At 40.0% G+C, this 27,295-nt stretch overlaps 2 protein-coding genes across 2 annotated transcripts; both read left to right on the forward strand.

Annotated features, from left to right (window-relative positions):
- The first annotated feature begins 7,446 nt into the window (after positions 1-7,446).
- Positions 7,447-14,370, forward strand: LOC106607488 (homeobox protein Hox-B10a). The gene is made up of 2 exons (XM_014204484.3): positions 7,447-8,912; positions 10,469-14,370. The coding sequence occupies exons 1-2, from the start codon at positions 8,291-8,293 to the stop codon at positions 10,744-10,746; spliced, it is 900 nt and encodes a 299-aa protein (XP_014059959.2). The 5' UTR covers positions 7,447-8,290; the 3' UTR covers positions 10,747-14,370.
- A 5,343-nt stretch (positions 14,371-19,713) lies between these two features.
- hoxb9ab (homeobox protein HoxB9ab) lies at positions 19,714-24,347 on the forward strand. Its single transcript, NM_001141626.1, has 2 exons — positions 19,714-20,319; positions 23,738-24,347. Exons 1-2 carry the CDS (start codon positions 19,806-19,808, stop codon positions 23,971-23,973), a joined length of 750 nt encoding a protein of 249 aa, NP_001135098.1. The 5' UTR covers positions 19,714-19,805; the 3' UTR covers positions 23,974-24,347.
- Positions 24,348-27,295: the final 2,948 nt, after the last annotated feature.

A 27,295-nucleotide genomic window follows, 5' to 3' on the forward strand; every position in this document is an offset into this window, starting at 1 on the left:
AGGCACAGGACGTACTGGGCTATGGTGGATCACTGGAGGGAGAGTGCGCGGAGCAGGCACAGGACGTACTGGGCTATGGTGGCGCACTGGAGGGAGAGTGCGCGGAGCAGGCACAGGACGTATTGGGCTATGGTGGATCACTGGAGGGAGAGTGCGCGGAGCAGGCACAGGACGTACTGGGCTATGGTGGCGCACTGGAGGGAGAGTGCACGGAGCAGGCACAGGGTACACTGGGCCTTGGAGGCGCACTGGAGGTCTGGCGCTTAAGGCTGGCACAACCCGTCCTGGCTCGATGTTGATTATAGCCCGGAAAGGGCGAAGCGCTGGTACAGGACGAACTGGGCCGTGCTGGTGAATGAGGGGTACCGTGCGTAGAGCAGGTGCAGGATAACCTGGGCCGAAGAGATGCACTGGAGACCAGATACATTGAACCGGTGAGGTTAAGACCTGAGCCAACTCCCCGTGCTTACCGTGGGGAGCGAGTGACTGTAGAAGCACCGTGTCTCCCTGGCTGCTGGCAACGGTGAGGAGCTTGCACCGAGCGCACCAGGCTGTGAGTGCGCATGGGCGACACCGTGCGCACCACCGCATAACACGGTGCTTCTACAGTCACTCGCTCCCCACGGTAAGCACGGGGAGTTGGCTCAGGTCTTAACCTCACCTTCGCCAATCTACCCGTGTTCCCTAGGTCAGAGCGTGACACACGCTGTACATAGATTCTTTCTATTGTTATTTTATTTTGTGTTATTGACTGTACGTTTGTTTATGTGTAACTCTGTGTTGTTGTTTTTGTCACACTGCTTTGCTTTATCGTGGCCAGGTCGCAGTTGTAAATGCGAACTTGTTCTCAACTGGCCTACCTGGTTAAATGAAGGTGAAATAAAAAAAAGACCACATTTTTATCAGCATGTTTATTTCATCACAGGCTTTTTCAGGCTGAAGTAATAACCAATCAATGTCTCCGTCCTCCTGGATTCCAGAGAGATTGTGAATGATGGTTCATAGTGGACCCATCATTGCATCTTTCTCTCCCACTGCAGAGGGGCACACCAGAACAGTACATCTAAGGGCGGTGGACAGATAGAGAGAATGGAACAATGATGGAAAGAGGAAGATTTTTTGGATGACATTGAAAGTGCCCTTGATAAAATTGTGGGTTGAGTTTAATACCACGTCTATTGTGGTCTGATATATCAACATGTTGGAACAGTCTCTGCACAGGGTGTCATTGTTAAGCCAGATTTTGGCCATATTAATTGGATTAATATGCTAATTGCAAGCAGACCATCCAAATCATAAATGTTTGGGCCAAAAGTGTGCAAGCTAGTCAGATTGAAATTTGTTTGTTCATCAGCAGTTTTTGTCTTGTTTTGTTAGTCACTGACAGTCACTCAATTAGCCATGTCAGCTTCCAATTTTTACATTGGTAAGTTTTTCTAGCCAGTTATCTAAACTTAATCATAGTACACACCCGGCATGCAGGGCATGTGCCCAAGGGCCCTGACCTCCAGGGGGCCCCATTGATTTTGTTAGTCACTCTCACGCATGGCATAAGTCATGGCAAAATGTATAGAATTGCAGGAAATTAGCTTTAAAACTGCAACATTTTCTCTGCGCTCCATGGCAAAACGTGTAGAATTGCAGGAAATTAACTTCAAAACATACATTTTTTCTCTTCTGTCACAAAAAATGTTGCCCGCTTGGAAGGGGGACCCCCCCCAACCAAATATTACTTAGGGCCCCAAAAGGCTAGAGCCGGCCCTGGATGGAGTAGACAACATCTGTGATGAGTCTGCTTTTCACATTTGTTCTTGTGTAAAACAATGTTTGGTTGTTAATCTCCATGGACAGTCTGTTTACTGTGTCCGTCATAGGCCTCATTTATATACAGATGCTGCAGTGAAACTTAAATATCTATATCTGGGCATTTGTGATTAAAGCTAGTATCCTTAGTTGCTACATCCATTTTTGCACTTATAAATTGACAATATATACCCATTGATTCTTGAAGAATACAACTTAAATGCCTCATGAGCTTATTTAAGTGGTTGTATCCCATCAGAACCCAAAATATAAGCTTGATTTACTCCAATGTTTGTAAACAATGTAAATGTAAATAAACACAGTATAGCATGGTTAAAACGACCATTTTGACATCATGGATGGTCAGTCCTTGCATCCATACCTCTGTCTATGAATATGATAGTGGTTACACTTCTCCAGGCCCATCCCTGAGTTTTTTTCCAAAACAGAGGCGGGGTGTTGGCTTTGTTATTATTTCAATTAAGGATTCAAGCTTTAAAGGGTGCAAAATATATCAGTAATGTCGAATGAAAGGAGAGTAGATTTTCACTGACTTATTGTTTTGGGGCAGACACCAGTACCTTCCACTGCAAACTTTTGCATACATAAATCAGCTTTTAGTTTTCTTCCACCTTATTTGTGGAACAATCTTCAAAATGTTCTGACGTGATGTTTTGGTGCCTCTGGGGCAATTCAGAAAGCTGATTGAGGGCCTTATTGCCGATGACTGTGTTTGTTTTTCATGACCTTGTTTTTCGTTCTGCTTGCATTTTTGTATTTACATTGATTTGTGTATTTTCTGTAATTTATGTCATTCAGGGCTCACCTGTAAAAGAAACCTTGGTCTCAGTATGACTCCCTGATAAAAATGAAGGTTAAATTAAAATAAATACAGGAGTCAAAGTTAGGCAACACTGTCACCTTCTGGTCATAGTATAGTATTGCACACCGAAGGCAGACGTTCTCTCCAACAGTCAAGTCTCGTTTATTGGTCTTGGTTAACAGTATTTCAACTCAAAGTATTAATTCAAAAGCATAGCTCTTTGCAGATTTTTAAATGTTCATATATTCGTGGGCTAAATAAGATGGTTTCTACAAAATCTAAAATACGGAGCAATTTTGAAATACATAGCATATTAACGGGAAATACGTTTAGATTGAGTCCATCTCATTTTGATTGTGCTAATGGGTGACGTCAATGCAAATGATATAGAATTAATACATTGACATTTGAAAGGATAACTCATCACGCAACACAAATGATTTAAAGCATGCTGTTCTGAAATATATTTATAAACATGAAATTACATTGTCTTCTACACAATGAACACCCCACTACTAAGAAGCAAGCACCTTAATAATAATAAACACATAACAATAACAAATAACAATCAATTTACTTGTCTTCTTCTCTCGCCTCTCCTCGTTTTCGAGTTATGACAATAATAATAATGATAATAATAGTAATAGTAATGATAACAATAATAACGATGATCCTTAAAATAACAGACAACAATACTACAAACAACAACAACAATACTATTAGTGTTGTTTTTAAATTGTAATATTTACCACACCAATACAAGTATTAACAATACTAATGGGTTTATTTGTAAAGATTGGTGAAATGTAAAATTAGGATACACGCCTGCTTCATGCTTTAAAACCTATTGGTGACTAGATGCAGGATATTGAAATATCTCGGTCCTTGCAGAATGTTGATACTTTGTTGAAGTTCTGTTTGAAAATGATGAAATACATAGCACTACAGTATATAATATACTGTTCTTAGTGTGTGAAACGCCCTGCATTACGCACAAGATAATCGATTCCGTGTTGTTTAGTTTTCACCCTCTTATTTCAGCTTTTTAACTATAAAATTAGGATTTCATATTGAACGACTACTCTGCACTTCCAATCATGCGTTAGATGCCAAAATTGTAATCTGCCAGATGAGACTTGTTGAAGTTCAAATGTGGCATTCTATTTCTGGTTTACGGCACAGGAAACTTGTAATTGTTAGCAGAACTTGCATGTGGGTTTGTCCATGGCCGTATGTCCCAAAGTCAACCACTTACTGTAGTTCTCACTGCGCACAGACGTCCGTTTAACGTGTAATTTTCATTTACATTTGGTTGAGTTGTCAACTAACTCGAATGTATCGTGAAATCAACAAAACATGTCACCATGTCATTGGATTTAGGTTAAAAGTTGAGTGAAAAAAAAGAAATTCCCTTACATTGATGACTTTTTGCAAATCCAATCAGTTTTCCACGTTGATCCAACGTCATCACATTGTTTTAGTTTTTTTTTAAATGACGTGAAACAACGTTGATTCTACCAGTTTTTGCCTAGTGGGTTATTTCTCTTGTCTTTTGCAGAGAGGATGCTAGATCTATTTCCAGATAGTCTTTCAAAAGTGTGCACGTCTGAAGATTTGTACAGTATTGAACCTAAACTTTCAGTTCCAATAGCCTCTTTTTTTTGTATCAATTGCGTGACCAGTCGTAATGAAGAAAAACTGAGGAGATTCCGAATTTGGAAAAATTGTGAGGTAGGTAAGAACACTGGAAAATATTTTAAACTCCTATTGTCATTATTTACCATAGCCTGCTCATGGGCCTAGCCTACTAACGTTATGCGATTCGAAAATTGTTCAACCCTAGACTACGAATAGGCAACTTGATTTCGTCAACACCAGACAAACACGTATATCAATACCTGTGTCGGTAATTTGGCAAAGGCCCCATGCTGGAAAACATTGACTCGTTTTCCGTTGAGGAATTTAGATAAAGCCAAGTGAGTAGCACATAGCCTATGAATAGCCATTTCCAGTAATGTAGCCCATGCACTCAACTCTAGTGGAGGTGCTCGACCTTCCAACCTCAAGGTTAGACTTTCGAGTTGTGCTGATTATAAGATATGCAAAACAGCTCGTTATAATATGGTTTAATTCTACTAATGCACTATTCTACTATTCTCAGCAAGTAATTCACTCACAATTCTATTTTCATTCAAAAAACTATCGTTGCACGGATTCGTCTTTAAAAGAATCAGCCTTTGAGAGGAAATATCTGCATAAGATCGATTCCATTACCTTCCAGAGCAGTGACATAGCATTTAGAGCCTTTCTCAGTTGTAAAACGTTATAGCAATCTGGGGGCTCCGTAGTCATGGATACAGTTAAAGGAGTTTCACCGATGTTCCTCTCAGCATTTGGAGAGCAATTCTTTGTGATTATGAAAAAGGAATGTTAGGAATATGTAAATCGTCGGGCCTTCGTTGCACAAGAAAAAGTTGGGGCTTAAATCGTGCTTTGCCTGTAGAATAGTCTTCTATCTGGGCTCCTAGGACATGGCCGTCATTCCAAGTTCCCACACAAATGTTTATTTGCTTTAGTGCAGCCCGCCAGACAAAAAGTAAACAGCCGGGTTAGACTGGTGTTGTCAGCGTCAAAACTGTAGTGTCTGGGAAACTATTGGTTTATCTTTTGTGAAGGAAGATACAAATTCGTTTGGTTTAGCATCAAGAGGCCTATAGCTTTAAACCAATAATGTTTGTCATACGTCAACATCCTCGAAGTCTAGTAAGCTTAGGTTACTTTTTTGAGTGCAGTTTTACTGTAGGCTAATACGTCTTCCCATAGCTTATTGTTGTTATTGACTACCTACTTGCACCATGCCATATGCATCAACGTTCATCCCACGATGCTACGTGTGCAGTGCAAGTTAAAGCCACATTGAATGATGTAGCGTAGGCCTACTGTAGAATAGTTAAATTATATAGAATGTAAACAATTTAAACATAGGTGATGCTTTTAAAGTTGTATAGACAGACCTATGTTTAAGGACACATTTGCAGGCCTATGCAATACTAACGCGGTAGCAGTAGCGATGGTCGTTCTGCGCCCATGCAAACGTTAAATACAACCTTTTACATCTTTCTCAGTTGAACGTTTTTTTTCTTCTAATATAGGACATATTTTCCCTCAGACACGGTTCTTATGTATTCTTCTGTCGAAGTCTGACCTCAACATGTGTAGGCTAATAGCCTAATATTTATGATAAAGTCTATCAGTTTGCAATAGTGCTTTTTTTGACCAATGAGTTTTTTAGCAAAACGATTACCTGCAACGAATCTAAAATGTCTATCAAATGGACAGCCGCAAGGGCCTATTGGTTGACGAGAAAGAAAATGAGCTGTTATGTTTCTTAGCAATGTGTTTCATACGTACGAAATATGGTTATAGCACATGGACCTTTTGGTTTTGATCAGTTCTATACAGTTTAGTGAACTGTAAGAATTAGGCTACATATTTATGTATTAGTTGCACGCAGTCTTTGTTGTCTGTCCAACATATGGTATTAGTTAGCCTGTAAACGCAGAACATCAAGAAAGGCGTATAAACCTTTAGGCCCTACAAATTCACAATATTATATCTGTACCCAATATTCAACGTGTGCATTCGACGTGGCATGAGCCCTTCGATTGATTCAACTGTACAGCGACATCTGGAGGCCACAAAGGATTTTTGCTCGGGGAGATTTCCAAACCTTTCTAATTTCCCTTTCTTTTAGTAACCTCGGTTTTAACTATAACCGTTATATGCATTCAGAAGAATCTGTATTCTCAGTCAATTTTCAACATGCACAGTGTCCCTTAAATCTTTTTTTTTTTCATCAAACCTTTCACATCATTGCTGTAGACTACTCCACTGAGTGGGCCTTGTTGAATGAACACTAGGCCTGCCTATTTAGGATACATATTTTGCGCATACTTGGGCACCAAAGAGTACGTGTAAGTCTATCGTTGAGACATACAGATGTTTTTACTTGTTTCTAAATTCAGAATTTACGCACGTGTTTCGAAATGAAACATACCTGCTATGCCAGCTATTTTCTTTGGCCATATTGCCTAATGCATTAAAATGTTGCCGCTCAAAAAATATACATTATTATTACAATTTGAGGCTTAATTGTAACCCTGATTGTGGGCCGTGACATTTACTTTCTTGTAATTTCAAACATGTAATACTAGATAGCCTATATCGAAAATTATACAGTTAGTTTTTACTTCAGCTCGTTCGTGTGCCCACAATAGGCCTATCCTCTAGCTAAATATGAAAGTCAGTCCTGAATTAAATGATTGTTTTCATGCCAAATGTAAGTGTCTATAGGTGTGACTGAAATAATACTTTACATAAAAGAAAGGAAGCAATTTCATCATGTTTTAGGAATGTGTGTGACGGGTACTCTTCATTTATTAAAAAATGAAACAATTGTAGATTTGCAATGTGCTGCTAAGAAGGTAAGAACATTTTGACCATTTCTGTTGTAACTATAGGCCTTAGTTGTTACTATCATTATTGTATTATTACTAAACAATACAGCGTTAAAAACACATTTACAATATGAATGTAGAGTCCTTATATATTTTATCCATAGTTGGAAAAATTCAAGATTTTCTTTAAAGCTGTGGGGTTTATGTACAAATAATGAACAACGTTTACAGAATATAAATAATCAACAGCAATGACTCATTAGGTTATAAGGAGCCATGGCTAAGGTACTGTATATAACCTGTACTAAAACACAAATAAGTGTGTGATTGAACAAAGTATGAAGTAATCATCCATTTAAAATATGATATGAGGTCATAATATTTGTGCGTAAGGTAGTAATGTTTGTGCGTAATGATGTAAGTGATAGGCTATTGTTAGGCGTGCATTTGAGCTAATAACTATTGTAATGTGTATGACATTGCTGCACATTTCGTCGAATGTATAGGCATAAATCTGACTGATAAATTTGCCATTTTAACAAGGGATTGTAGCCGACACGAAACGCTGCTTAATTTTGACAACTGGTTTGAAAGCTTTAATTCTATAAAATCATACACGTTAGGAACGCACATGAATATGCTCATACAGCTTGGAATAGAGTCAAGTCAGGTGTATATATATTATTAAACCGAGTGAGTGAATTACACATCTGTGTCCAAAATATAATTTAATGCAGATGTTCCATCTAGCAGTGAATAACATGTCAATCTCTGCCATTTTGAAGCCATTTTGAAAACAACTTCGCTACTTGCATTGACACATTGGCGACATGCATTTAATTTAATTAAAGACGGATAAGATAATAAATGGATACGAAATCAATTAAACAGGAAGTTCTGGGAATAGGAGATTTAGGCACTTGAATCAACCAGCGCCGCAAGGGGAGGAGCCTGCCGGTGAACCCTAGACTCTATTGGGTCCCTTGCAGGAAGCTGCTCGACAGACTTTTCGTCAAAATATGTCCTAGCAATGTCAAGCTCTGAGAGATTCGTTTTCACGGCGTCCTTGGTTAACTCTTTCGTGGTCTGCCGTCCAAAGGAGCCCCCCTTTGTTGCCCACCCTCACTAGCACGCTGCCTGCTCTGACCCGGACTGCAGTGTCCAAAACAGCTGTGGTTCCGTGCCAAACACGGCCATACCCGGGACAATGAACCAGCACCAGCCGTTGCAGCCGCAAGAAGCAATGGCTCAGCCTCGATACCAATACCACCAGGGAATACTGAACTGGGACGTGCCACACTTGATTCCGGTCCGGGTGCCGCAGGTCAGTGCGTGCCCTTACAGCGCGTCAAACAGAAAAGACAACTCCTCCTATTTGCTTCTGGAACCTAACAACCACTCAAAACCGTCACCGGACGTGTCTGCCTTCACCAGACTAATGTCAGAGATGGGCTCCATGACGGGCGGTTCTGGTCCAATTCAAGGCTACTTCCGCCCGGAGCAGTCATACTCGGGGATCAAAGTCCAGGAGTACAATAACAGCGTGCACAGCTTGCCCACGACCAATCCACCGCGCTCTCCCCACTCAGACTCGCGCCATTTGTGCAACTTGAGCTTCCCGGTGCTGCCATATCCAGACACTGACATCAAGCGCGTTATTGATGACTTAGCGCTGGGCAGCAGTGAGTGTCAAGCCCAGAGAAGCGATAGCAGCAGCATCATCCTGGCCAGTCAGACCAACACGGGAGACTTAGTCATAGGTTTACGGCGAGACAAGCCCTCATCAGTCTTACCCGAGGGCGATAAAAGTCCCAGACAGGAGACGCAAGGTGGGTAAATGGAATGAAAAGGAAAAAAGCTCTGAAAAGATAGAACGCGACCATGGCAATAGCCACAGGAAAACATGATCCGGTCTATCGAGACATGGTGATTTTTTTTACTAAGGCTGTTAAAGGGATGAGAGAGGAGAGGACAAAGGGAGCCATTGCTCAACATTTATTTATTGCACGGAACTACCCTCGCCAGGCTAAATTGCACTCAATTTTACTGTGCGCTCTTTTGAACATCAAAACAGCGGAAGTCTCCTTTGTGTTTAGGGACAGTTAGCTAGGTGTAGCCTACAATTGATTGTGGGCCCAGGTTTATGTGAGGGTAGGCTATAACCGACTGACTCAGTCTCACAATAAAATCTAGGCTAAAGCTAATGCTAGCTTCCATTTGCCTGTTGCAATGCTAGATGCTACAGCTAACACGAATATAGTTTCGTAAAATGAGCACTGAGAGACGCCGTAAAATCTCTCATTTGAAAAAGGCACCATATAACACGAACGTTAACCAATGAACCAAATATTGACCTATTTCAACTCAGGTTGTAAAGTCATCACGCATGCCAATATTTGACATTGAGTGTTCAAATATTACGTCATTTTGTTCAAAATAATATTTTTAAGTACAACTATACCGTGCTTGTCAATAGTAAATATCGAAATAAGTTGTACAACGGCATTTGGCATATTAAAAATAAATTGTCATTATAGGCCTGTCATTATAGGCCTAGTGAAACAGATGAATGCATCAACAACAACCCATTTCTTGTATGTGAAATATTCTGATGTCTATAGCCTAATCAGAATAGAGCTTTGCCACATAATGATTTATTGAGTAGGCTAGCATCATTTAGCTTAACAATAGCCAATGCCTCGCTGTAAGGCTACACACCATTCACATCATCTGCTACATTCAGATAGACTACTACTTTTCTTTTTGTCCATTTACAATTTAAACATAGGAAAATATTTAGATTCGTTAAAGATTTGATCCAAACATGGGCCTAGCTTCGTTTTGTGTTTGACGCATGGGTTTCTAGACAAATGGATTTTACTCCAGTAGGCACGACAGTCGTTAAATTCAATACCAGAATTGTGAGACCTATTCCTATTCCTCTTCTATGCATGTGTAGTCCTACATTTTTCAATTTGTCCTTTTGATAATAGTTTGTTCTTTTGATAATAACCTATTCACGCCCAAGTAGAATGTAAGTCGTTTTTAGCTAAGGCCTACATGATAACTAACCTTGCATTTCAGAGAACTACCACACACACACACACACACACACACACACACACACACACACACACACACACACACACACACACACACACACACACACACACACACACACACACACACACACACACACACACACACACACACACACACACACAGGGGAGAGAGGCATGTCACGGGACATTATATCCCGTCATAAACTGAAATTATCAGCCAGGTAATGCCCGGGAGAGCATTTTCGAAATGTGCATATCCTAAAACAAAGAATTCGCGCTCTGCCAATCTATCACTAAATACATGTTTTGTCTTGTTTTGACAGAGGATGCAACATTCGAAAATGATGCGTCCTGTGGATGGCTGTGGGCGAAGGCGGGGAGGAAGAAGCGCTGTCCTTACAGCAAATACCAAACCCTGGAGCTGGAAAAAGAGTTCCTCTTCAACGTGTATCTGACTCGCGATCGCCGCCTGGAGATCGCTCGCAGTGTCAACCTCACTGACCGTCAAGTCAAAATCTGGTTCCAGAACCGCCGCATGAAGATGAAGAAGATGACACGGGAACACAGAACCAGGGACACGGTCACACATTTCCCCATCTGATTCCTCACAAACATGGTGCGCAGCGACAGGCCTACATGGACATGACTGAGTGCAGGAGCACGGGATGATGCAAAGTCAATAATAGGATGGACCATATACTGAAGGATGTGGCGATAGAAGGTTCTGATTTGAAGGATGTGGAGATAGAAGGTTCTGATCTGAAGGATGTGGAGATAGAGGTTCTGATCTGAAGGATGTGGAGATAGAGGTTCTGATCTGAAGGATGTGGAGATAGAGGTTCTGATTTGAAGGATGTGGAGATAGAAGGTTCTGATCTGAAGGATGTGGAGATAGAGGTTCTGATCTGAAGGATATGGAGATAGAGGTTCTGATCTGAAGGATGTGGAGATAGAGGTTCTGATCTGAAGGATGTGGAGATAGAAGGTTCTGATCTGAAGGATGTGGAGATAGAAGGTTCTGATCTGAAGGATGTGGAGATAGAGGTTCTGATCTGAAGGATGTGGAGATAGAGGTTCTGATCTGAAGGATGTGGAGATAGAGGTTCTGATCTGAAGGATGTGGAGATAGAGGTTCTGATCTGAAGGATGTGGAGATAGAGGTTCTGATCTGAAGGATGTGGAGATAGAGGTTCTGATCTGAAGGGTGTGGAGTTAGAGGTTTTGATCTGAAGGGTGTGGAGATAGAGGTTCTGATCTGAAGGATGTGGAGATAGAAGGTTCTGATCTGAAGGATATGCTGGATGAAAGTACTATCTATGTCCTATACAGTTTGCATGAGGATATGGTGGCTCCTACCGGTTACAATTGAGTTTTTCCATGAAGGAGAAATATCGGGAAGCTTTTTCTTTCTCCATACCCCTGTCCCGCAACACCCTTCATAAAAGCACTTTATTTGATCATTATTTAAACAACCGTCTTGTAGTTGTTTCTTGATAGTTCATTGGAATGATTGCAACGTTGCTTAATAATTGGTATTTTTGCCAGACATAGGCTACCGTCTTGAATCGAAAACTATTGCTTACAGTTCATGCATGCTAGGCTATGGGAAGCCAATTTAAAAGGATTACTTTATTTATGACGTGAGCACTATTTTATTTATTTTCGGACGTAATGTATTTGTAAGCGCTAAAAAATGTGCACCAATAAGCACAATATTTTGAACTTCAATTTTGTAAAATAGGAAGGATTTAAAACATTATTTCTTGTTTATACGGAGTCCCTTTTCAGCTTGACTTGAAACAAAGGATGTGTTGATTACAATAATGAATGATTTGATTATAAAATGTTTTCTAAATGAGAGCATTTGAATTAAAGGTTACGCTTTCTATGATATAGCGAAACAGGTTCCTACGCACATGAGCCCACCACGTTCCATCAGGCAAGCCTGGGAAATAATATATATTTTTGTCTTGTATTGTAAATTTCTAAGCTAATATTTGTTTTGATATAGTTTCGCCTATCACTTCTGCTTGAATAAATATTCCCCAGTTCCTATATTTCTTAATTTGCAACTTCGATATGTATAGATAGATGGAGAAAAACATACAGAATATTTTGTTTTGGGTACATCCCATTGCAACAACTTCTAGTTCTAGACAACCTATTACCACCCTTAGCCCATTCCTCTTCCTAGGAGCCTACTCCTACATGGTCATATGAGCTCCAGTAATGTGATTATTCTTCCTGTAGTGAGGATTGTAATTGCTGTAACTATGATTATTAGGCTAGTATGTGTGGTTTGCAGTAGCGTAGTTGTATGCTGTAATTTCCTTATCATAACAAGCAATGCCAATGCATATATTTGGTTTATACAAGGTCTATTTTAAAACAATTTAATCTGATTTAGAAGTGGTTCCTTGTAAAAACTAATAATATACATAATATACTTTGTCAAGGTTAGCCTACATCTATCGTATCCCTTTAACTTTATTTACCTTGTTCACTACCTAGCTGCGTTCAGTGGCCACCATTGTTTTCTAGCCTACCTTCTGAATTCAAAATATGTATATATTTTTTTTTCAAAAGCCAAGTGGCAGATGCCAGAGTTTCCGCTGCTGATTTGAGGGTTGTTAGCCAACGTCTTTAACGTCCTCTGGGAACAGTGTAGGTCTACATGCATTCCACATAGAATTTCCTCTTCTTTTTCTTCTTCCAGATTGTTAGAGATTGGTCGAGCTGGAATTATGATCTGGTCTGTGACATTTATAGCCTTTTTACCACATCATCATGATAACCACTGCACGTTAAAAAAAAGTAATAACGTGCGCGTATTTAGTGTGTGCATATGATTATTTAATCCCCATTGATTCCGTTTGTATCCAGATTTATGGATTCATTCGACGTTATTGACGTTATCTATCGTTTCATTCTGCATGGACTTTTTCTGATATTGTTTGAATAGGAAGATTTGATGGAAAACACATGGCGCAACTTCCCCACACTGGATACTGGATATTGGCCTTTTGTCTGTTGGCCTTTTGTCTTAAAAGGAGACTGTGTAGCGTCTCCTGCTAGCATCGCCATATTGAGGAGCGCACGATTTTAGTGACGCTGTCTGGGGCATCCAGGTTTTATCAGGGGCAATTGACAGGGCATTTATTGTAGACTCAGGAAGTCCGGGTAGCGGATGTGTCCCAGGGATTATAGTACTGTACTTTTCACTACAATAGTATTGCCTGCTATTGTGGTTAACAAAGACGTCTTAACGTGCGTTATAGGCCTTTATGTGCATGATTGAAATGGCATGGGCATGCTACTTCCTCTCATATTCTTCATTCCTACTGTATTGCAGTTTGTATCTTGTCTCGTTTTATAACTGCTGATCACTTTAGTAGGGTAGTATATATGGAATAAAGGCTACATTTATAAAAAAAATGTTATTCATGTAGCGGAACCAAGAATAACGTTTATGGATGGTCACCCACGTTTAAAAGGCAATGAGAACTTGTCCAGTGGCTCAATCAGGTTCTCTGAAGGTCTTTGAAGAGAATATGAGACAAAGCTGTTGTGTGATTTAGGTAGTTTCAAGTTGTTGGGCTGGACGCGTATCACAGGAACCTGAAACTACCTGAATTACTCCAGTACTGCACATCAACGCTCGTGCGTAATGGACGAATGCAACAACAACGAGAATGAGCCGTTTCCACATGTCTGCGCACTACCCTCCATTTTGTTATTGCACACTAAAAATGGATTCAATATTATCTAGAAAAGTTGTTATTGTTGGCATGTACTTCACTCCCAAGAGTCAACTTATTGCTCATGGGCTTGTGGGGAGTTAAACGGCTAATTTAAGCCTCCCCCAAAATACCTGTGTACACCTGGGTGTGATGAACGCTTCTTCTAATATAATACATTGTATGAAGTACAGCATGCCCAGATGCCGTAAATTATCTACATTAAAAACACCAGCACCGGGCTCTACCTCATACTCACACCAGCTTGTTTTTACTTTGCGTCAGGGGCAATGCTCATATGTAATTTGCAGGCAATTTAATAGCACATTAACATTTACCGTCTACAATACATTTTCTAACTTCTATCTTGTTTCAACTTTGTAATACAAGACAAATATCATTCACCATTTTTTTGTTCTAATTTTCTGCATTGTGATCACGAACTTTTCAATAAACTTCAATGAACAAAAACAAACTCAGAAGCCATATAAGCTTTTGATAAATGTGTTTTATTTCTTACAGATAAATGTTACAGCATTACCGTTGATACCTTCACAAAGTATTCATACCCCTTATACCACATTTTGTTGAATTCAAAATGGATTAAATATATATTTTTTCTCATCCATCTACACACAATGCCCCATAATCACAAAGTAAAATCATGCTTTTCAAAATTTAAGGCAGATTTATTGAAAAATAAATACAAAATATCTAATTTACATGAGTATTCACACCCTTGAGTCAATACATGTTTACGATTACAGCTGTGAGTCTTTCTGGGTAAGTCTCTAAGAGCTTTGCACACCTGGATTGTACAATATTTGCACATTATTTATTTTTTTATTCCTAAAGCTCCATCAAGTTGGTTGTTGATCATTGCTAGACAGCCATTTTCAAGCCTTACCATAGATTTTCAAGGAAACTTAATTCAAAACTGTAACACGGTCGGTCAGGATCATTCAGTGTTGTCTTGGTAAGCAACTCCAGTGTATATTTGGCCCTCGTGTTATAGGTTATTGTCCTGCTGAAAGGTGAATTTGTCTCGCAGTGTTTGATGGAAAGCAGACTGAACCAGGTTTTCCTCTAGGATTTTTCATGTGCTTAGCTCTATTCCGTTTATTTTTATTTAAAAAACTCTCTAGCCTTTGCCGATGACAAGCATACCCATAACATGATGCAGCCACCACTGTGCTTGAAAATATGAAGTGGAACTCAGGACATAAAGTAATTTTTTTTGACACATTTTTCACAGTTTTACCTTAGTCCCTTATTGCAAAACGGATGCATGTTTTGGAATATTTGTATTCTCTAGAGGCTTCCTTTTCAATCTGTCATTTAGGTTATTATTGTAGAGTAAGTACAATGTTGATCCATCCTCAGTTCTCTCCTATCCTTAAGCGGTTTCCTTCCTCTCCGGCAACTGAATTGGGAACGACGCCTGTATCTTCGTAGTGACTGGGTGTAATGATAAACCATCCAAAGTGTAATTAATAATATTCAATGTTTGCTTTTTATTTTTTTTAACAAGGTGCCCTTCTTTGCGAGGCATTGGAAAACCTCCCTGGTCTTTGTGGTTGAATCTGAGGGACCTTACAGAAAATTGTATGTGTGGGGTATTATTGCCTACAGTGAGTCCATGCAACTTATTACGTGACTTGTTAAGGAAATGTTTACTCCTGAACTTATTTAGGCTTGTCGTAACAAAGGGGTTGAATACTTATTGACTCAAGACATTTCAGCTTTTCATTTGATATTAACTTGTAAACATTTCTGAAAACATAATTCCACTTTGACATTATAGGTTATTGTTTGTAGGCAGGTGACACAAAATCTCAATTTAACCGTTTTAAATTCAGGCTGTAACACAACAAAATGTGGAAAAAGTAAAGGGGTGTGAATACATTCTGAAGGCACTGTACATCCTCATATATAACCCAAGGGTTACCATGAATTTTACCACAGGAATGTCTTTATTGGGAAAATGACTGTTATACGTGAATGGCTGACACACTTTCTCTTGTTTGTTTTGATGATTTCATGTGAAAGAGTATCGACTTTTTGGACTGGTATGAAGAGCGAGGCCCTTAGGTGTGTGTGTGAGTTGTGTGTTGTGTGTGTGTTTGAGAGAGAGCTGTCATCATGAAACCTAACAACTTCATTAACTTGGTCTGAAGGTGGATTCTTACACGTTCAATGGCAATGAATTTAAAACAGGTTAGCCCCGATCTGCCATTGCATTCTGCATTTCAGTTGGCAAAGAAGCCTATTATCTACTTCCCCAGAGTTAGATAAACTCATGGATACTATTTTTTATTTCTCTGCATCCATTATGAAGGAAGTTAGAGGTAGTTTCGCGAGCCAATGCTAACTAGCGTTAGCGCAATGACTGAAAGTCTATGGCATCGAGTAGCATGCTAGCAGTTACCACATACTTCCACTCATTGCTCTGTCTACTAGTATGCTAGCAGTTCCCATAGACTTCCAGTCATTGTGCTAATGCTAGTTAGCAATTGCAATAACACTACTTAGCAACTTCCTTCAAACTGTACGCAGAGACATAAAATGGTATCCATGATTTAATCTGACTCTGGGGAAGTAGATGAAGGGTTTCTTTGCCAAAATCCTGAAGTATCCCTTTAAGCCTTATCCAGAGGGGGCTCACAGAAAGATGACAGAGTGTAACACATATTCATGTCAGAACGGTAATTAACAGACATAGTAAGTTGGTATGCAGTCATGTCAAACGTCTATGTCTGTAGTATTATTTCAGCAGTGTTCACGAAAACATGAGCCTTATTTAGACGCTAGCCGAAAAAGCTAAAGGTCAATTAATTTGCATTTCAGCTACAACTTCATGATATGTATTTATATATTTATTTTTTCATTATATTTTATCTGATCAGGATAGATAAAGTAATGCATACGAATAGCATACGTTATATAGTATACAGAGAGCAAGCATATGTGTTAACTATTTCCCACATACAATCATGTCTTGATTATTCATATCTTAAAGGCAAAGCACTTGTACTCAACATTCCACAGAAAAGTAAGGCTGATTTATTGTGACTAGTTGTTGCTGAAATGTGTAGGTTACTGTTGACTGCTTTAGGCTAGCAGCAACAATCACCGAAAGAACTGCAGACTGCATACTATTTAGCATATAGGCTAATATTAGCTGCATGCTATACTAATGCTGAAGCGTCTACTACTAACCTATATAGGCCTGCTGCTGCTGCTACTACTACTACTACTACTTTCTTACAACGCACTGTTATGTAAAATGCATTGTGTTATATTTAGTAAATAACCTATTACAGTTATGTAGTCCCAAGTGCAAGCGAGCTAGCTGTAGTAAGAACATCAGAACCTTTAAAATCAAGCATTTACTGTCAACAAAGTAGGATACAAATAGATGAGGCCTACTTGGAGATGGGGTTGGTAACATAATCACAGTTGACATGAGTTTCCTAATATCCTAATCACTTAAGGAATTAGACTGACCATTATATAGTGGGATTTACAAACTAATATTATTCACATAAGACAGGAGAGCAACAAAATATTATTCATATTATTTGAACGTTGTATAACACACCAATATTCCTTCCCTCTTTTTTTGCGGACAAATTAAGCTACATAGCATATAAAAGCATATAGCCAAAGTTAATTAACAACATTTAGGATAAAAAAGTTTCTGGATAGAACCAAAAGGGGTTATATGTCTGCCTCATATATGGCACCCCGTAAGGTTCTATAAAGAACCGAAATTGGTTCCATATAGAACCCTTTATGGGATGGAACCCAATGGTTCTATATGGAACCTTACAGAGTTCTACATATAATCTTTAGGGGTGCCATATATGAAGCAAGCAATAGAACCCTTTTTGGTTCTATCCGGAACCTTTTTTCTACGAGTGTAGGCTACTCACAAAACGTATTTTATTAGCTCTCTTCTGCAGAAATCCACTCAAGAGACTTTCTGAGTGTCTTTAAACAGTTCTAAAGAACCTGAGCATAGTCATAAGATATTTCATTTTGCACGTCACTAGTGTTGCCCATAGCTTTGGAGAGGCAATACGATAGTTATTGTAACTCCTGGCGATATTAGGTTTCTTATTGAAAAGTGGAGGCCTTTGCAGTGGGAAGAAATATCCGATGATTAATTATAAGTATAGATAAATGTGTTTGTTTCATGGTTTGTTTTAAGTTGATTTAACAATGATGTGATATCACACCCTTATTATTTTAACTTGTAGGCCTATCTCCTTACCAATGATTACATTTTGTTACGATAGTTACGATACAACAGTCTACAACATTTAATTAAACGTTGCTCTTGACATTTTTTTTTAACATTTCGTGCGGTTTGGAGATAATGTTTTCAATATTTACTACTCCAATGTATCTAATTAAGTTGTTGGCACTTTGCACAGCGGGTATTGGGTGGAGTTTATTAAATTATCAACGCAACATTCAAGCCAGTGGAAGGCTACACGCAATGTTATATAGTGAAAAACATTCAAATCACCTTACAGATGAATCTCATCTACCCAATTCCCTTTCGCATGTTATCGTGCTTTGGAATTAGCCTATATATTATTTAACATAACAGCTGCTAGGCTATTTAGTGCTCAATAAATCTGCAGATATATTCGAGTGCAAACACAGCGCAAAGTTTTATCAGCCGTAGGTATTCCTATATTGATGTTCGTTTTTGCACTTGATAGAAGTTGTTCTGAAGCTAAAATGCATTAGTTGCTAGCACGAGAGCCAGTGGAAGGCAGAGAGAGCATTGAAGGCCGAGGCCAAAGCTTTGACCCGCTTGAATGTGACAAGTCATGCACAATACCTGGAAAGCTGCCAGAAATAAATATTAACCGTCTCCAAACCGTTAACTTATGAGTCTTCTTCGCTTTCCCCCTGTATCAGTAAAATGGTTATCATCCTCTGGGTTTTAGAATATCCTGGTGTAGTCTCACTTCTGCGGTGTTTACTATTTGTGTCTGAGTGTGAAGTGAGCGTTTTTGTCAGTGGCAGGAATGCTACAGCAGAGTCGTTTACGGTCCCCGCCACAGGCGATATATCAAGTCTATAAAAATCAAAGCTGCCTGATGTAGTATTTTATTATAGTATTAAACGACCAAAAAAGTTCAAGTAGTTCCTTCCATAAAGACAGGGGATTGGCACGCATTAGTGTTTAATGCGCTCGTTAAGAAAAATTACTCTTAACCTTCCAATAAAGCATGAACATAGACATTTCCTACACCAGAGGAAACTCAGAGGCAAGTTTAAAGAAAACAAACCAACATAAAACAATAAACATAAAACATAAAACGTTATCGGTGATAGACATCCAGAGATGAACGTGAGAGAAATAACGGCGCCTTAATAGTATTCCAATGTTACTTTGATTCTGATGATGTATTGGGCGTTCATTCACGTAATATATTGGATAAGGCTTATTGTATTCAATGGCCTTGTTCCATGAGACGTATGCATGTATCAGTTTGATAAAGAGAAGAATGTGGTCGCTTATTTTGTCGTCCATTGTTTCCAATATGCATGTATAATGTCGTTGGGATGCATAATTCAACTGGATATTTCTACGACGGCCTACAGATACCCACATATAATATGGATGCACTCAAATTTTGCATATTGCATAAACAAGACAATTTATTTAGAGAGGAAAATATGTACAGTGCTAGGAGAGGTGCAGCCCCTTGGCGGATTGATTTACGCCCCATTGACGCTTTATCAGGCTCGTGAAAAAAGTCTGACCAATCATTTCGCTCCGAGCGCACAGCCCCAGCAACCGAGCTCTACTTTGTTCGTAGGCTAGTAGAAGGCTAGTAAAAAAGACTTCTGTCCTACATGTTTTCAATTCAATGAACCGTGAATTGTATAATGTCCGAGAATGTCCATTTCTGGAACTCTGAGCAACTATTATGTGGACTCTATAATAAGTCACGAGAGCGAAGATCCGACTTCAGTCAGGTTTTCCAATGTACAGTATTCGAACTCCAGGCAACCGGGGGGACATGGCGAGCATCCCGAATTCCCCTCTTGTAGCTTCCAGCCTAAACCTCCAGTTTTTAGCTCGTCCTGGAGCCCGTTCAGCCCCCATGCCTCCAATGGCTTACCAGCGGTTTACCATCCATACATCCCGACTCAGCCCGTGCCTTCCACGGACACCCGATACATACGCACTTGGCTCGACTGCGCTCCGCGCTCGGAGTCCCTCCCCGGGCAGGGGCAGGTCAAGATGGAGCCGCTACTGGGACACCTCGGGGAACCCCCCAAAATCGGTGGACACGAGTACATTTTGGAATCCTCTTCGGCAAGAGAGATGAATTCCAGCCAGGGCTCCGGATTCGAGGACAATAAGGATATCTGTGAAGGTACCGAAGACAAAGAAGGGCCAGATCAAAGTAAGTTATAAAACGAGGAAGTGAACAGTCTGTAAAGCTTTTAATGCTGTCATAAAACAGGAACAAAGAGATAGCGAGCCATAGAGGCTCACTACCATATCTGGTCCGTAGTGTGCGTCTAATTTACTATGTATGTTTACGTTAGAATTATTATCATACATTTATACATACACCAGGTCAAGGTATGGATGGTACTCTGTTTTGGAGCTTGCGACATTTCACGTGCGCGGTTTTCTGCGCTGTCCTGCCTTAGTTTTGGGGACCAACTGGTATTGAATATAATTTTACTGCAGTAAGTTTTGGCACACCGTCTCTGAGAACAGGTTATCTGCGCTCAGTTGCACTTTAGTGCAGTTCATTTTGTCAGCAGCTTGTTTTAATCCAGTAATAACTGAACAACACCTCAAGAAAAACGTCCCTCTATTGAACTATATGCCAAGAGCCTCTTCAGTGCAAAATCAGGGTTTACCAGGGAAAGGCCCTCTTAACTCTAGTCAATATTTTAGTGTAAATATCCTCTTTAATGGACAACGAGCCTTTGTTTCATTCACGTCGGATGATAGTAGTCTATTTATACACATTTAATGTCGTTTAGAAGGTGGAGTGTGGGGGATTGGGTTATATGTTCGTTTTTGCAATAATTATTATTATGTCAAAGAAACCGCATTGACGACATTTTCTGGAAATAAAGTTTTATTGATGCCTTTAGGGCTGTTGAGTGGGCAAAAGTCTCTCTTTAACGCCACAAAATAAATCTGAAACATTTTCCAAGTGAGACTCACAGTTGGGTTTTTTTTACAAGCAGACTCATCTGTCTGAGCTATATGACATTATGTGGAGGATGTTGGTCACTGCACTCTCAGTTGACTCGCTGTTCTAGCCATGCCTATGGTTGCCTTGACAGAATAAAATGAAATTTCTCTCCTTTACCAACACTGCCTCATAAGATCAGGCTGGCTATTAATCAGGTCTGGAGCCGAGCCGGAGTGGAAACCTATATATTTGTATTACTCCGCACAGCACAGTCTTGTTGAAATAGGCCGTGCGTGCTCGCCCGGTAACGTTTTGGTGCGCCGGGAAACTGAGAGATATATCACACATCTGAGGCCTATCCTAGATTGGATGGGTCAAGGTTCTGACAGATGGTCATTTTCTAGTAGTATGGACTGACGGTGGAGACGAACGTTGATTGTAATCCACAAAATGGGTTCACGCACTACGTGAACTCTCTAATGGATGGTGCGCAACAGAATTCCCCTTTGTGTTGCCCTGGGCGGCATTCCAGAATAAACTACGGGCAAAGGCAATGAAGTTGGGAATTACACGTCCCTCTTTGTGCTAGCAGCGGCTTGTGAGTGAAAAAAAGTGATTGCCCCTGAAGTTTATTAAGTTATAAGACCAGCCAACATCACTATTAATTGTTGTGTGTTGGCTCCCTGGGAGAGTTGAGGAAAAACATATAAAATACGATGCAATCTCAATGTAGAGAAATGCAATAACGAATCTCTCTAGGCATATACGAAAGGTCAATTTCTCAGACTATTAAGGTAAAATTGCAAAGAGACATGATGGTATAATAACGGTCTGTAGCCATTATGTGTTTCCATCCCAACATTCGTCACAAAACAGACCATGATCATCCAACGACAATACCCTCTTAAACGTGCATTGTTGCAGATCATGTCTCGGAGCTTATAAGTATTTAGATGGCACACCTCTATCTCCGATGTGTCCGCCGGCAACGGATAGCTTTACAGGGTTATCAATCATCCCCGAGGGATTATTTCCTTTCATGATAACAATAGGATTGCGTCATAAGATTTAGGATATTAGAGACAGTTGATGTGGTATGAAAGTGCGTGTCTAGGGGCATGGGCCGATTGGATTTCTCTACGTTGGTTACATGTATGTATCCTAAGAGAAATGGCCATGGGCTTCAATGAGCCCAGATTTTTTTCATCTGTAGAAATGCCCGGATCCATTGGCCAAAGCTATAACCCTTCACATATCCGTACGCGTTATGGGATAGCACTGGATGGTTTGTCATGCAGTGACAGGAAAAGCCCTGACTTTGCACGGGATGAATGACACTAGGTGATTATGTACTTGGGGAATGCGAAGCACCACTTTGCGTGTCACAAAGCCCACTTCTACCTCAGTGCCTCGGAACAGGCATTGGTGTCCACTTGCAGATGCAATCGATCCAATGCCATGCCTGGGAGATTTATATCCCCACGGCCTTTTGAGTCATCAATGTATTCTCAGTTTAAGCTTTTCAAGGCCGTTTGAATGCCATGGTAGCCCAACTTGCAGGCTCTACACGGTGCTGTTATACAAAAAGCAACTGTGAGGAAATGTAGATGGGCCTACATGAAAATACATAGCATGCATTCCCGAGAAAGCCACCAGAGAGGAGAGGCGTCTCCACGGAGACAGCAAGAATTATTCCCCCTGGAACATTTCCCATAAAAAGGAGATAATCCACTTTCCAAAGCAACCGCATTTCAGGGGGACTGCATTTTTGTTTGGGTTAGGCTCTGTTGCTCACTATAGGTCTCTCATAGTTCCAATGCTTTTGGCTCTGTTGGGGGAGGATAGCGTCTCCTCATAACCATGCTGCGCTTTCTTCACTAATTGGATTCGGCTGAGGCCTGCTAACCAAGCGGAAGGGTGGAGTGCATTGCCATGATTGGAGGTTCTGACAAAAAAAAAATAAGGAGAATCGTAGTTTACGAGATAACATCACATCCAAGTGCTCCACCCATTTAGAGTGTACTTCTCACAAACAGGGTGATTTTCAAGGTCTAGTGGGGTGAAGGACACGAGTACTTTTTCCATTATCTTTGTGTTTCCCATTTATGACATAGTTATGGTAACATGAAAAGACACCTTGTGGTCCAGGAAGTACTTTCATGGTAAACATGTACAGTGGTCCTGTGTGGCTCAGTTGATAGAGCATGGTGTTTGCAACGCCAGGGTTGTGGGTTCGATTCCCACGGGGGACCAGTATGAAAAAAAAAAAAAGATGAAATGTATGCATTCACTACTGTAAGTCGCTCTGGATAAGAGCGTCTGCTAAATGACTAAAACGTAAATGTAAAAAAATGTGAAGGAACTGTCCTCTAAACCCATTTACAATACCAACCAAGGTCACCTTCGGCCCGAGGGGAGGTGAGGAACTACTTTCCTCTCTCCTCTACTCCATTACATTACCGAACACGGTTCCATTTGGAGGAATATGAGCCTTGGCTTTTGATATCACTTTAACTCAATGATATAACGCATGGGCATGGATATCTTGTTATTACGCACGCATGTTTGTATTTAGTTATGTTATGAGGCTTGCTAGTCTAGGGCCTATTCTGGTCTGTGTTTGTTAGCCATTTACTAAAGGTGTCTGTCTGACTTTCCCTTGTAGATGACCCCTCTGCCAACTGGTTGCATGCCCGGTCTTCCCGGAAGAAGCGGTGCCCTTACACGAAATACCAAACCCTCGAGCTCGAGAAAGAGTTCCTCTTCAACATGTACCTCACCCGGGACAGAAGGCACGAGGTAGCGCGCTCCCTGAACTTGACCGAGAGACAAGTCAAAATATGGTTCCAAAACCGACGGATGAAAATGAAGAAAATGAATAAGGATCAACCCAAGGATTAAGAAAAAAGGGGAGTGCTATTAAAAACACCACCATTACAAAGAGTCTGCTTTCTCGTTACTTTTCCCTTAAATAGGCATACATGGACTGTAATGGGTAAAGTGGGGGTGCAGGAAGCTTGTTTTTATTATTTTCCATATCGATGTGAAATACCCTCTGACATTATAGAAGCGCAGACCAATAGAGAAACCCCTTATGGTACATTGTAGCTCAGTTGGTATAGCATGGCGCTTGTGACGCCAGGGTAGTTGGTTTGTTTCCCGGGATCACCCGTACGTAAAATGTATGCACGCATGACTGTAAGTCGCTATGGATAAAAGCGTCTGCTAAATGCCATATATTATACTATACAGTAGAAAGGAGGGTGGATTCACGCGGCTCTTTCTCAAGCACTACTTTTATCACTTATTTATTGCTTTACGCATGACACCAACGCTCATCAGGAGAGGCATGGAGGTGCTGAAACGTCGGTTTCGTGTGGTCATTAATACATAAGAGAAACAGTTGTGGTTACAGGGTGTGCGCGACCTGCATTTCTTCTTATCTTTTAGTTTTTTCGCTCCATTCCTCTGTTCAACTCCATATATGCGTCGTACGTAATGATGGTGCTAGGCCTATAACTGATCTTTCACGAAAAATACATGTATTTTATTTTCCCGAGCAGCAGTTCCCCAATTCAGTTCCCCAATGATGTTATATTTTAAATCGATGAATAACCTAGTGTAGCGTCACATCCCCCAGAAGCCCCTTTGACTGGGTCGTATTTATCAAAATATCAGGGTTCCAGGTATTTGTTGTAATCCCTTTAAATACTAACTCAACAGGTATATGCACACTCTTATATGTATCTCTTTTTTCTACATAATAATTTTACATTCAAGTTCCTTGTGCGTAAAAGTGCGTAATAACCTAATAAGGGTTTCATATGGAAAAGTCTATGACATGGCTCTCAAACCCTGTTCGTGGAGAGGTACTCTCCTGTACGTTTTCACTCCAACTCCAGTTGTAATGAACCTGAATCAGCTTATCAACCAGACAAATATTAGAATCAGGTGCGCTAGATTAGGGTTGGAGTGAAAAGCTACAGGACAGTAGCTTTCCAGGAACAGGGTTGGAGAACCCTGGTCTATGGGGTATTTATCCGTTAACATTTCCTTGAGACCAATGTTACTATTTCGTTGTGTAATTGCTAAAAAAAAAAAAAAAGTATTTTAGACTACTTGATGTGTAAATGAATCAGGAATACGTGTTTTCGGGTAGATAGCGCGGCATGGTATATTTCATTGAAGTATCATATGCAACATGTTAGATCACATTCAAGATGGAACCTTGTTCGCGACTGGGATTAATCCTAGTTTTATATAGTTTGGTCTGCCAATATAAGGTCAGTAGATCCAGTGGCCTTTAGCCTACTTGCTTTGATCTAATGACTGTGCAGTCTAACAGTGGGACGTTTTGAACATTTACGTGGAAATGAAAGGGCCTACAATAACACGCCCTTTTACACTCTCTCTCTCTCATTTTGATATATGCCATAAAAAAGATTTACTCCTATGCGCTTAAATACAGGATATAACATATGTCGAAGAAAAACAAGCCTACATTGTCTAAGAATAAAATGTTTACATTGTTAGCGCATGCCTAATATCATAATGAAATGTAATTTATTTCTTTATGTTTGTGTGTTTTGGAAATGAAAATCTATCTGAAGAAAATGCGCCATGCTATAGCAGTTTTTGGACGGTAATATTTCTAATTAATTGTAAATAGGCCTAGGTGAATAACCTCGATTGTTTTTATTGGAACGAGTTGAATATGTTCAAAATTGGTGTTTTGGGAAATGACATCGGAGTTGAATGAGCAGACGTCGTTTTTCCAGTTTTAGATATTGTTTACATGTTCTTGTCCAGAATGTATTGAGCATTAACTGATTTAACCGTGTTGTCAATACAATAAGGAATGATGTACTTATTTGGTGTACATGTATTTGTGTTTGTTTGTTTGTGGGAGTACTTACAAACATACTGGGACACTCTTGTGATGCATTTTCAGTGAGATATGAAATGGGTGGCGTTTCTGGAGTCGCGCGCATGCCTGGCCTTCATTCAGAATATTAAGGAGCATTAAGACCCCATTGTGTCTCCATGCGCTCGAGCCTCGCATGTCCACGGCAGCTTTCATTGCAGAGGCCTTCAGGTCATCTCAGTTGAACTCTTCGTTTTTTAATAACAACAACGCTGTAAGGACCGACTCCAGAAACTACTAACCCCCTCTCAGTCTATTTTTTTTTTTTTATATCACATTAATCTCTTGTGTCCCTCATGTAAATTGTATTCAGTCCTGTGTTGTTTATCTGTGAGATAGCACTGCTGATGCTGGATTCGTATTAAAAAATAGTTTACATTAGAACAACGTCTCTGCTCTTTTTACTGCTGTTGATAACTTCATGGAGTTGATATGAGATTCAAATGAAAATAAAGCAGTTGTATTTATGATAGCCAATTCATTTTAGACCGTGAGAAGGTCTCATGAGCGCGCGTAATAGGGCACATATGCGCCTTCTCTGCGTGTGAGTGACAACAAAACAAGTTTGAGGCTTTTTATATTTCCAAAATCACTTCATCTTTTAGGAGGAGCATGTGTTCGAAATATGTCTCGTGCGCCGGAGCATTTGTCTTGAATTGTACTTGAAAGAAAGGAGTCAAGTATGCACATGGTTCCCTGAAGAAGACTGCCCCAGACCCTAACATTCATTAAGATGACTCTATGGCAATGTGTATCTTGGCGTTTTCATTTAATACGTTTATGACAATAAAAGTGTGGGTTATGTGTATTTAAAATGTCCCACTCTGTGTAGAACCCGAGAAGGGGATAGAGAAGAACGTGGAATGAAACCAATCTGCTGTGTTGTACAGTGCGTGGAAAATACTATTCATGGGGCCTGTGGCACATGGCTAGTGAGGTAGGTTATGATTCTAAGACCCATGTTCGCTTTTTTCCAAAGATGAACGCAAAGAATACTGTATGATTTTTTAATGGGTCTTTCCAAAAATGTCACGCCCAGCAAATGCCCACTCCTTTGCATAATGAGTCTATATATTATACTTAACTAAAAAGCAGTCTATTCATGAACTTGGAATAAATCGTTTTATAGATTTATTGCCTTATTTTGGTACAGTGTGGTGCATAATGGTACAATTCATACCCTACATACTCCTGTAACATCCCATAATAAACAATTATGCTAATGTTTCATCGATTTATTTTTCAGAAATGGGAAATAACAACATGGGCGTTGGAGACTGGAGATTGAATATAGGCTAC

Source organism: Salmo salar, chromosome 06 (assembly GCF_965601325.2).
Source record: "Salmo salar chromosome 06, fSalSal1, whole genome shotgun sequence".
NCBI lineage: Eukaryota > Metazoa > Chordata > Actinopteri > Salmoniformes > Salmonidae > Salmo > Salmo salar.